Raw genomic sequence first — 12930 nt, 5'->3', positions numbered from 1 at the left:
TCAAAAAAAGTCTGTTTCCAGAAAGTGAGGACAGAAGGAAACACACAGCAAGGACAGAGAATATTTCACAATCATCACTGAATGATGAATCCTAGAAATTTCTTCGCAAGTCACGCTAACTGCCTAGACATGCACGAAACAAAGCCCCTTAGATGTCCTTGATTCTTAACTTCAGGAGTGACAAAAAACTCTTCAATAAAATCCTTGAAAGGGGTTAAGATACATAATCTTTCAAAAAATTTTTCTAAAATATTAGCTAGAAATGGAAACAAATTTCTTAATTTGAATCCTAAATGATTCAAAAGTCTTCGACAAATTCCACTGAAATTTCCCTTCTAACATAAAGTTTTAGCTGCTAGTTAAGAAGTGCTATACACCTCCTTCTCATGGAAGGCTTACATGATAAAAACTGTGCTCCTCCATTAATCCGAATTCTAGAATACAACTTGGGCTTACACAATAAGGGTTTTCTTCTGAATGCAAGGAATACTTCTGAAGATAAACCCAATATCCAATGAGAAAGATTTGACTACAGAGAAGTTGGGATGATGGTATGATTGTGTAGCGATTACGGAAAGCAGGCTGCTAAAGTGTGAAGTCCAGCATCTCGAACAGAATTTATTAGCTTGAAGACCCACTGGAGAGCATGGATCAGAATGAAAGCTAGAGTCCAGAGCATGGGGAGAACGCTGGACCGCGGGCAGCACAGTCTAGCATTTTCTGGGCTGTAGCAGAAAGTAACACATGTCAAATGAAGCGGACTCTAACACAGAGTCAACAAAAGGGGCTGCTGAGGAAGAGCCCACATTAAACTAGGCACTACGTGTAAGCACACTTCTAGGTCAAGTGGGCTAGGGCGGCGTGGATGCCTGGTCAGAGCGCTTTATGGTGACTGTAAAAACTAATTTCGGTTGAGAGTAATTACGCCTGCGTGACTGCTGGAAGCATGTGAAGCCACAGTCTTTTAATACTGAATTTTATCTACTCTGAGATCTTATATTGTAACAGATCCATTTTACTTTCTGTGTTTTACCAGCTTCTGAATTGTCCTCGTAAACGCAGAGAGGTTTTCTTTCCTTTGTAGTAGAAGAAATAGAGTTCAGTGTTCTGATCCACTCCTCTCTAAACTTTGATTATCCAGCAAGGCAGGTGCTCCTTTTTAGGAAAAACATTTAAAGGCAGGCTTTCTCCTATTGCTCTCATATTTCAGAAGTCTGCAGGGCTGCTGAAGGGCTCACTAATTTCCTGGATATTCTACATCAACTGAGGCCTTTCAAATATGCCTTTACTGTACTTGATTTCACATCAAGCTGCCTTTGTGATCCACAACAATAAACTCTACTGTGGAGCATATCTTTCACCTTTATTTTCACTAAAACAAAAGTGCAAACTTACCTGAAGCTTTATCACCAGATGACAATTGACTGGACGCTGGTGTGGGCCCAGACGGCTTTAAGGCGTTTATCAGAGATCCCTATAACAGGAGCAAGACATTTATGTGAAACCGCAAACGAGCCTTTGGAATAAAGGAACATGTAAAATGATAACATAATTTAAAATAAGCAAGCACAAACACTTTGATTTAGTTTAATTTTGTTTTTTCCTTTTCAATTTAAGTCAGTATTTTTAAATGCTTACCACATGTAAGATCGTATCAGAGATGGGAATATTCCACAAGCACCAAGAAAACAGAGTCAGGCCTGTTTAGCTGGTGGCTATTTCCTCAGTGCCTAACACAAGACTTGGCACGTAAAAGGCACTGGGATATTTGATACACAAATGAAGGAAGAAGTTAATGAATGAAATAGGTCCTGGCTCTCAACAAAACTTATAATAAGGTTAGAAAGCAAAACCGTTCAACTTATCCACCTCCAGTCAATGTTCCTTTTCTCTTGGTAAGGCAAGAGGATTTGTGCCTTACCATGTGTCTTCCAAGGTGAACATGGAAACCTCCAGAAGAAAGACCAAATGCTAACCACTTAAGTGTCATGTTAAGTCACGGCAAGCTAAGGAGTAGACAGCCACGTCTGAGAACTCACAACAGGCAAGTTCTGATGTTCAATCTCAAACACAATCTACCATTATTTCTAGAGACAGAGATGAGTAGCAGAGCAACCAGGTTTCTTAGGGAAAGTCTCCGAGAGAGCTTGGTCTACCTTTCACCATCTCTTATGATTTTCTTCTGGATTGCGTAACTGTTTATAATATAACCTACCTTTGTAAGGGACAATGTTTATCAGGCAACAGCCTGAAAGTAGACATAACACACATCACTGAAGATGCAAGGTCTGAAAAACAGGGATTGCAAGAGAAAGCAAGAGAACCTATCCCCTGGATGCTGACACGGGAAGGTACAACGAACAAAGCAGTGGACAGGAAGAAGTTGGAAGACTTGGTTTCCAGCTCTGGTTCCATCATTTAGTAAAAACCGTGGGAGCCTACGTTAGTCACTTGAGCCCCGGCTTCTTCATTAGTGAAACATAGCTGAACACCTGTCTTGTCTATATGGTTGTTGTATGGGTTAACTAGGACAATGTTAAATGAAAGTAAATTTCAACTCCATACAGATGCCCCATATACAAATATAGAATTATGACCCAAGATTACTAGGTGCAGGATGTCACGTGGCCTACAAAGACAGTATCAGGTCCTAACTGACCTACCAGGTCAAGACTGGCATAAACTGTGGAGAAAGGATCACAGGCCTTTGTCAGACTTCCAGTTCCTTTAAACAACATGAGGACCTAGTACAGCACTGTCTTCAGTTACAAAGACGGTCACTGCAGGTCACGTTAGCAAAGCCCAAAGCAGCAGGTTACCTGCTTAGCTTGGTGAGCAGACGCTGGGGTCAACATCGGGTGAGGTGTTTTGGCTGCAGAGTACGGCACTGAAGAACTGAAAAACACAAAGCATATGCTCAAGAGCAAGGCATGACTGGGTGTAAATCACACTCATCCCAGAGCCAACCTTCTGTCCAAAAAACAGTATCAGTTTAGGGGTAGAACATAGATGTCTGGGACCCTAATCAAAGTCATTTGACATTTTTCGGATTGCAGACTAAATTCTTTAAATGACATTTGGGTCTTTAGCATAAAAGTCAAAGCAGCGACCTGTAATCCTAGGAAAAAATTATGAATATTCAGAAGTAGATCCTTTTCTTATCTGGAGACTCAGCCTTCTGCACCTCCTCCCCAACACCCACCGCCATTCCGGACCACGTGGGGAATTCCTGATTCTGTTTTCCAAGCCTGAGAAACTGTTCAACAGGATCTATGGGATGTATATGATCTGGCTCAAAGAAGAGACCTCAGCTTCTCACAGCAACCAGCCCTGGGAGCCCAGTGCTCACGATGTCAGCACACAAGAGAGTCAAACATACCACGGTTCCGTTCCCGACCTGCACTTCTGCTATGGTATGAAAAGTGCATCCAGTGTGTGTAGAAAGAGTTCTCACCATCTTTTGTTACCCCTGAACACAGTAAGCAGGGAACTGTTGTTTCAGTAATTACTCAGTGTTAATATGTGACGGAAAAAAATCACCTGTTTAACGCAAAGCTCTATTCTTGGCTCCTGGGAGCAATTCTTTCCAACAATCTATCTGTCCTCAGCGCAGAGCTACTTTGACTAGTATGCATAGGAATAGCAATTATAGGACCTGGTTTTATTTTTCAGAACTCTCATTTAGGGAGAATTAATGATTTTCCATTGAAAGATTAACTTGGAAGAGGAAAGACAAAAATAAGCCCATGCCTCATAGAAAAAAATTATCAAACATTTTAATAATCTTACAGTCACCTCAGGATACTCTCCTGGAATAATACAGGAACCTTCCCAAACAAACTTTATTAGATTCAGAGAGAAGAAAAAAGGCAGTTATTTTCAATGAAACAGAACCTCTTTATTTTCCTACTGAAGAGAGAAGGAGCTGTGAATGTGCGCCTCTCTGAAGAGACACACCCCTGTTCCCCTGAGATGTTCTACCAGACAGGTACGCAGGGACACTGCTCCCCTCATCTGCTGACTCTCCAACGAGAAAAGGAATGTGTGAGTGAGATGCTGGGACTGAGAAATCCCTGGGCGGACACAGCAGACTTAGGTGGAAAAATGGCTGCAGCTCAGGCGAGCCACGAGGGCAATGAAAATCTTTCACGCGTTCTTAAAGATAAGCAAAAAGTAAACTACAAATAAAAAGAAAAGCAGCAGTTCACCAATTTTAGAACATTTTTTGCACCCTAAACTTAGTTATAACATGACGGTAAATTAAATCATGCATGAAGCAGACTGAGTGTAATTACTGTTCTATTTACTTGTGATAATGCTATAAATCTCTTGGGTGTCCTAAATCCCCAAACACACAAAATTAGGATTCACAGTACTTACACACCGGGCCATATGACAACCCTGCAGAGAAATGCTGCTCAGTGCAATCAGCTAACAAACCTACTGACTAAATCGGACCCACCATGATCCAAGAGCACAAACAGAAAAGAACAGTATACTACCAAACAAATGTGTTCAAAGACTTGTGCGCGATTGTGAACCAAAACAATGGAAATCAACAGCTAGCAATGTTCAAGAGAAGATGGAAATGCTAAACTTGGAATTATCCTATTTTGGATGACTATATTCTACTTTCTAGCAGTATGGACCTGAAAAGAGATCACTGGAAATTCATTTGAAATGTTCTGTTCCACAGCTGAAAACAAAGGGCCACAGGCAGAAAATGGCACTGTCACATATATTTACTACATGAGTCTACAAATGACATTTATACTACTGCCAACACTAGGGCACTGCTTTAGAAAGGAGGAACGGAGTTCCACAGGTCACTAAGAGTAGTAAAATTAGGTTCTTGGAGAAAAACAACTGCAACAGAACTTAAGTTCTCCGACTTTCCATTACCCAGACCATCCTGATAAAAGTTAATACACAAGTGGAGGTGAACATATCAAGTATGATAAGCATCAAAAAATGTCACAACAAACCTCGTTCAAACACTGCCTTGAACACAGGAAAGCCATTTTTTTGTTTTTATGCCACACCCTATCAGCACTGCCTGCTGACATAGGCAGGCTAATGCATACACATTCTAGGGCTGTGTACTCTACACACAATGATAAAATTGAGTTGTTAAGATTGTGAAGCATTAAAATGTTGCCTAGGCCCTTTCTTAGTGGTCCCTTAAACTTTAATGAACTTTAACAAGGCAAATATTCATACTATTGTTGTGAAAGGGGCCAACTACTCATTCTTCTGCCTATTTCAACATTTTAAAGAGCTTAAAAAACAACAGACCTGGTTATGTTTTATTTTGGTAAGTCTGATTCATTATCATGTACATCTTTTTATAAATTCACATATGACACAGTGGATCTAAACTGTGAAAGCTGCTAAAGTTAAGTATTTAATGAACTATGAATTTTTTGTAATTATTTAAAGGTGAAGCAAGTAAGGGGACAGGACTACTTAACAAGAGCAACTGAAGAAATAAATCCGGAGAGAAAAAGAAAATAATAGAAGATATTGAAAACAAAAGCTCTCAGTTCATTTTTTCACCTATCAGACTGTAGTAATCGTAAAGTTTGATAATCTTGGCAAAGATATGGGGAACCAGATTGTCATACACTGCTTGTGGGAAGGAGAAATTGGTATAAGCTCTACTGAGAGAAAGTTGACAACAATTATAAGAATTATATGTATGTATATACACTCACATATATGGATATCTCCTTTGCCTCAGCAGTCCTACAACTGAGAATTTATCCAACAGATATGGCTGCAAGCATGTAAAATTATCTAAGTGTCAAATTATTTTAGCATTGTTGGTAACAACATAAGAAGCACATCCCTGAATATCAGTCAGTAGAGGAAAAAAAAGCTATCGGTTCACTTTTAGGCGTTTCTTATGTCTTGTTACCACCAACTACTGTGCCCTATTGGTAAATTTTATGTCTCTGAAGACTCAAATGCTTTCCAAAATATCATCTAAAAGTCTGCTAAATCAAACTAGTTTTTGCACGCATGTCTAGGTGCCAAGTAACTTAAATAATGCAAGTTGGAACTGCATTAGAGCTTTAAAAAAGACGTATATTAAATATGAAAACAGGATTGTTAAGAATTTATAATGACATGGAAAAATGTTAACAATTAAGTTTATGTGCCCACACCATGCAGCTTGCGGTATCTCAGTTCCCTGACCAGGGATTGAACCAGGCCACGGCAGTCAAAATGAGGAATCCTAGCCACTAGAGCACCAGGGAACTCCCTCCAAATTTTACTTTAAAAAACTAAATTTTCATGGAATAAAGATGAAGAAACATGTAAACAGTGATTAAATGTTTGCAGTGGGAATAAAGGTAATTTAAATTTTGTTCTTTTTTAACTACCTGAGATTTTCATACTATCTACAATGAACATTTGTAGTAAGAAAAATAAAAGAATGAAAGTTTTTTTTAAGGTTATGGTAATTACTATAGTTATTATTTTTAAAGTGGGGCAACATCTTTAAGTCAGTGAAGGAAAAAACTGTCAACCTAAAATTCCTTACTTAGGAAAAATATCTTTCAAAAATAAAGATGAAATAAAGACTCTGGAATACACACAAAAGATGGAAGAATTCAGATCTAAACCTGAGGAAATGTTAAAGAAGTCCTTGAGCAGAAGGAAAATCATACCGGATGGAAACCTGGGACTGAACAAAGCAATGAAGAACACCGGAAATGATAACTATATGGGAAAAGAAAAGATATTTTTCTTCTAATTTAGTTCTGTTTAAAAGATAATCAACTATTTATAACAACATATCATGGGATTTATAACATAGGCAGAAGGAAAATATACAACAATAGCACAAAGGTGGGGAGGGGAGAAATAGAAGAATACTGTTATAGATTCTTTTACTATATTTTAACAGTATAATCACACTTGAAGATAGACTGTGATAAGTCAAAGATGTGTACTATAAACCCTAATGCAACTACTTAAATAACACACAGAGGTATAGCTAATAAGCCAATGAAAAAGATAAGAGAATCATAAAAATATCACTCAATCCAAAAGAAGGCAGAAAAAGAGGAAAATGGAACACAGAACAAATGGGACAGACAGAAAACAAATAGCAATATAACAGATTAAAACCCAAACATGTTAATAATCACATTAAATGTAAATGACCTAAGTACTCCAATTAAAAGTCACAGACTGTCAGATTGGATAAAAAAAAAAGATCCAACTACATGCTGTCTACAAGAAACCCATTTTAAATATAAAGACACAAGATAGGTCTAAAATAGAAGGAAGGATAAAAAAGCTATACCACACTAGCACTAAACAAAGAAAGCTGGACTGGCTACATTAACATAGGAGAAAGTAGATTTCAGAGCAATTAATCTTACAAGGGAGAAAGAGAGTTATTTTGTAATAACAAACTGGGTCATCTCATCAAGAGTATGTAACAATCCTAAACATTTATGTAACTAATAACAGAACTTCAACATGAAGCAAAAACTGATAGAACTGTAAGGAAAATAAATCCACAACTATAGTTGAAAATACCAACACCATTCTCATTAATTGATGGAACAAGCAGACAGAAAATTATCACTATCAACCACCTTAACTTAATTGACATTTATGGAACACTCCAACCAACAAGAGTAGAATACATGTTCTCTTCAAGTGCACACAGAACATTTACCAAGATGATTAATATTCTAGGTCAGGGACTGGCAAACTACAGACCAAAGACCAGCTGCCTGTTTTTGTAAATAAAGTTTTACTGTAACAAAGCCCATGCCCATTCATTTACAGTTTGTCTACAGCTGTGTTCAGGCTGCAATGGCAGAGTTGAGTAGTTGAGACAGAGACTATATGTCCCACAAACTTAAAATATTTACTATATGGCCCTTAAAGAAAACCCTTGCTGATCCCAGTTATGGGCCATAAAAGAAGTCTGAATAAATCTAAAGAATTCAAGTCATACAAAGCATGTTCTCTGACCACAATAATTAAATTGAAAATCAATAACAGAAAGATATTTAGAAAATGTCCAGTTATTTAGAAACTAAATAACACACTTTAAAATAATCCATAAGTATATTAAAAAAAAGTATTTTGAACTGAATGAAAACGAAAAATAACATATACAAAATCTGTGGGATGTAGCCAAAGCAATTCTTAGAGGGAAATTTATAGCACTAAAATGCCTGTATTAGAAAAGAACAGTCTCAAATCAATGACATTAGCTTCTACCTTAAGAAACTAGAAAAAAGAGTAAATAAAACCCAAAGTAAGCAGGAAAATGAAATAATAAAGACCAAGTAAAAAAGTAATAGGAAAAAAAAAATCAATGAAACCAAAAGCTGGTTTCTTTGAGATCAATAAAATTGATAAACCTCTAGCTAGACTGATGAGGTAAAAAAAGACACAAATTACCACTAACAGAAAAGAGGGAACTGAAATCATGAATTCTACCCACATTAAAAGGATGATAATCAGTGACTATTACAAAAAACGTCATGCCAATAAATTTGACAACTCAAATGAAATGAACAAATTTCTTGGAAGACACAAACTACCAAAGTTCACTCAAGAAGTGGATAAGCTGAATAGTCCTATATCTACTAAAGAAACTGAAATTTCCAAGCCAAAATGACTTCAGTGGTGAATTCTACCAAACACTTAAGGATGAAATAATAACAAATCTACATAAACTCTTCCACGAAACTGAAAAGGAAGGAACACTCCCCAACTCATTCTGTAAGGCCAGCACTACTCTGATAACAGAATGAAACAAAGATATTACAAAAAAACAAAATCTACAGACCAATATCGCTCATTAAGACATGAAAAAATTCTTAACAAAATTTTAGCAAATTGAATCCAACCATATACTAAAAAAAAGGACAATACATCATTACCAACAATTGGTTTAACATTAGGAAACCGATCAATTGGGCTTCCCTGGTGGCGCAGTGGTTGAGAGTCTGCCTGCTGATGCAGGGGACACGGGTTCGTGCCCCGGTCCAGGATGATCCCACATGCCGCAGAGCGGCTGGGCCTGTGCATCCGGAGCCTGTGCTCCGCGGTGGGAGAGGCCACAGCAGTGAGAGGCCCGCATACCGCAAAAAAAAAAAAAAAAAAAAAAAAGAAAACTGATCAATCTGACAAGGGCACCAAGACAATTCAAAGAGGGAAAAGAAAAGAGTCTTTTCCGCAAATGGTGCTGGGACAACTGAATACCCACATGCAAAAGAAAGATGTTGGACCACAAAGTCACACTATTTACAAAAATTAACTCAAAACAGATCAAAGACCTAAATGTGAGAGCTCAAACAATAAAACTTAGAAGAAAACACAGGAGTAAATCTTTATGATCTTGGATTAAGCAATGGTTTCTTAAACACATACCTATATGTAAGACACCTATAGCACAAGCAACAAAAGAAATAAATAAACTGAATTTCATCAAAATTAAAAATTTTGTTGTTCTAAAGGACACTATCAAGAAAGTGAAAACTATGCAAAGAATGGGAAAACATATTCACAAATCATGTATCTGATAAGGGACTTGAATCTAGACTACACAAAGAATATGACACCTCAACAATTAAGATAAATAACCCAATTAAAAAACAGGCAAAGGATCTAAATAGACATGTCTCTAAAGAAGATACAAATGGCCAATAAGCACATGAATAGACTCCCGATTATCATTCATTAGTCATAAGGGAAATGCATATCAAAACCAAAAGGAGATACCATGTAACACCCATTAGGGGAGCTATAATCAAAAAGATGGACAATAACAAATATTAGTGAGGATGTGGAGAAATTGGAACCTCATACATTGCTAATGGGAATGTAAAATGGTGCAGCTGCTTTGGAAAACAGTTTGAACTACGTTTAGCTCAAAAAGCTAAATGCAGAATTACCATATGATCTAGCAATTCCACTCCTAAAACATTACCCCAAATCACTGAAAGCAAGGACTCCAACAGATACTTGTACAAGAAGAGGCGAAACACCCAAGTGTCAACTTACAGATGAATGGATAAGTAAAATAGGACATATGCATACAATGGAATATTGTTCAGCCATAAAAGGAATGAAATTCTGACATACGCTACAACATGGATAAATCTCGAAAATTCGAGCGAAATAAGCCAGACGCAAGAGGACAAATACTGTATGATTCTACTTATGTAGAACAGACAAATTCTTAGAGACAAAACGTAGAATAAAGGCTACCAGACACTAGAGGGAAGGGGGAGTAAAGAGTTACTATTTAATGGCTACAGTTTCTGTATGAGATAATGAAAAAGTTCTGGAAACAGTGGTGAAGGTTACACAACACTGTAAATGTACTTAATGTCACTGTACACTTAAAAATGGTTAAATTAATAAATTTTGTTATACATATATTTTACAATTTAAAAAAAAAAAGCTTCCTAACTGTTCTCCCTGTTTCTACCATTCCTCACTCCAGCCCTTTTCATCTATTCTCAACATAAGAACCAGAAGCCTCCTGCTAAAGCCACAGGTCAAGAGAGCTATCTGCACTTATCAAAGCTCATGGAATTTCACACCAAAAAAAGGTGAATTTTACTGCGTGTTAATTACGCCCCAATATTTTTTTTTTTTTTTTTTTTTTTTTGCGGTACGCAGGCCTCTCACTGTTGTGGCCTCTCCCGTTGCGGAGCACAGGCTCCGGACGCGCAGGCTCAGCGACCGTGGCTCACGGGCCCAGCCGCTCCGCGGCATGTGGGATCCTCCCAGACCGGGGCACAAACCCGTGGTCCCCTGCATCGGCAGGCGGACTCTCAACCACTGCGCCACCAGGGAAGCCCACGCCCCAATATTTTAAAAAATTGCTAAAATTGCTTTTAATAAAGGAAACATAAATCCGATCAGTTTGCTCAACATCCATTGGTCAGCCAGGTCCTGACCGAGGCTTACTAGATGTTACAAGACCTGTATCCCGGGCCCCGGCCCTGCTATCCCTCTCCCTCCAGCCACCAGTGGCTGTCTGGCTCCTTCCTGAACCTGCCAGACATGCTCTCACTACAGGCCTGGTGCTTGGGGCTTTCTTCCTTAGGATATTCATGCGACCTGCTCTCTTGTCTTTGGTCTTTATTCAAATGTTACGTGTCAAAAGACACTGCAAGGCAAAATATTACATAAGGCGGGAGAATCCAGCTTAATGGTGAAAGAAATATGGTCTGATATTTCTGAGATATTTTACTCATTGGCCATGTATGAATAGCGCCTTCCTTGTTCCTATTTAAAATTGCAACCCATGTCCAGACAACAGTCCCTAAACCCCTTCTCTGCTTTAATTTTCTCCATCATACCTATCACCACCTAAAATACTATATATTTTACGTACCATTTGTCTCTCTGTGACAAGGGCAGGGTTTGGGGGTTTTTGTTTTGTTAACTGCTTTATCCCTGGCACCTAGAACAGTGTGTGGCATACAGGAAATGCTCATAAAGTATTTGTAGAAAGAATGAATAAACGAATGCCAAAATTCCTGAAAGTAATGATCTATCCGGTGTGCTTTGGAAAAAAACCCAACCAACCAAAAATCCCACCGTATTTCTAACCTCATTCGGCCCTGCTTTCCTCATCCTCCATTTCCTGCCAGGTCTCTAGACATACTGGCCTTCTTTTACCTTCACCTCAAACATGCTCTGTCCTTTCCCAGGTCTGGGCTTTTACACATCCTGCACCCTCTGTTTATAACAATCTTCTCTCTACTCTGCCTGGCAGCTTCTGGTCACTGCTCAACTTTCAGCTAAAACACCTCTTCCTTCCCAACCTCCTCATCAGCCCCAGATTCAACCAGATGGCCTCACTGTGTGCCTTCTTAGCACCTTGTACGTCTCCTTCATCCAACTCATTACACTGCAGTTAGAGAACTGTCCATGTAATGGGTCATTTAGTGGCTGTCTTCTTGCTAAGATCTAAGTGCCGGGAAAGCGGGGACCTGGTATGTCTTACTCACGACTGGATCCCAAATACCCAGGGTGTTATCATGCTCATGGCAGACACCCCTTAGGAACCTGCTGAATCAAGTGACTGAGCACTAGAGAGGAGTCTAGATAGCCATGGGTTTGCTCCAGATAAACCCTCTTCCTGAAAACAGGAGGTGAATATAAGGGATGAGGCCAATGAACATAAGACATACCAACGGCAGAAATGTGTAAGCTCATCTTTTTTGTTTGTTTGCCTTTGTTTTAAAATTTTTATTGGAGTACAGTTGATTTACAATGTGTTAGTTTCAGGTGTAGAGCAAAGTGAATCGGTTATACATACACATATATCCACTCCTCTTTTTTATTAGATTCTTTTCCCATATAGGTCATTACAGAGTATTGAGTAGAGTTCCCTGTGCTATACAGCAGGTTCTTATTTAGTTATCTATTTTATATATAGTAGTGTGTATATGTTAGTCCTAGTCTCCCAATTTATCACTCCCCCCCTTATCCCCTCGTAACCATAAGTTTGTTTTCTACCTCCATGACTCTACTTCTGTCTTGTTAAGTTCATTTGTACGCTTTTTTTTTAAAAGTCCACATGTAAGTGATATCATATGATATTTGCCTTTCTGTGTCTGACTTACTTCACTCAGTATGACAATCTCTAGGTCCACCCACGTTGCTGCAAGTGGCATTATTTTGTTCTTTTTTATGGCTGAGTAATATCCCATTGTATATATGTACCACATCTGCTTTATCCATTCCTCTGTCGATGGACATTTAGGTTGCTCCCGTGTCTTGCCTATTGTAAACAGTGCTTCAATGAACACTGGGATGCATGTACCTTTTTGAATTATGGTTTTCTCCGGGTATATGCCCAGTAGTGGGATTGCTGGGTCACATGGTAGTTCTGTTTTTAGTTTTTTAAGGAGCCTCCATACTGTTCTGCAT

General features: G+C 38.5%; 1 protein-coding gene across 9 annotated transcripts in view; it reads right to left on the bottom strand.

Annotated features, from left to right (window-relative positions):
* The window catches only part of NUP214 (nucleoporin 214), a 101813-nt gene that overhangs the window by 37597 nt on the left and 51286 nt on the right, over positions 1-12930 (bottom strand). For all 9 annotated transcript variants that reach the window (XM_029201337.1, XM_029201333.1, XM_029201335.1 and 6 more), the window contains 2 exons: positions 2820-2895; positions 1396-1474 (listed from right to left, as the gene is read on the bottom strand). In XM_029201337.1, the coding sequence (XP_029057170.1) occupies positions 1396-1474; positions 2820-2895 (155 nt within the window). The remainder of the gene's footprint in view (positions 1-1395; positions 1475-2819; positions 2896-12930) is intronic.

The sequence above is a fragment of the Monodon monoceros genome, unplaced genomic scaffold, assembly GCF_005190385.1.
Source record: "Monodon monoceros isolate NGI ecotype Baffin Bay Population unplaced genomic scaffold, NGI_Narwhal_1 Super_Scaffold_5, whole genome shotgun sequence".
NCBI classification, from domain to species: Eukaryota; Metazoa; Chordata; class Mammalia; order Artiodactyla; family Monodontidae; genus Monodon; species Monodon monoceros.
Note: the sequence above shows the minus strand (reverse complement) of the source record. Positions and strands in the feature narration are given on the sequence as shown.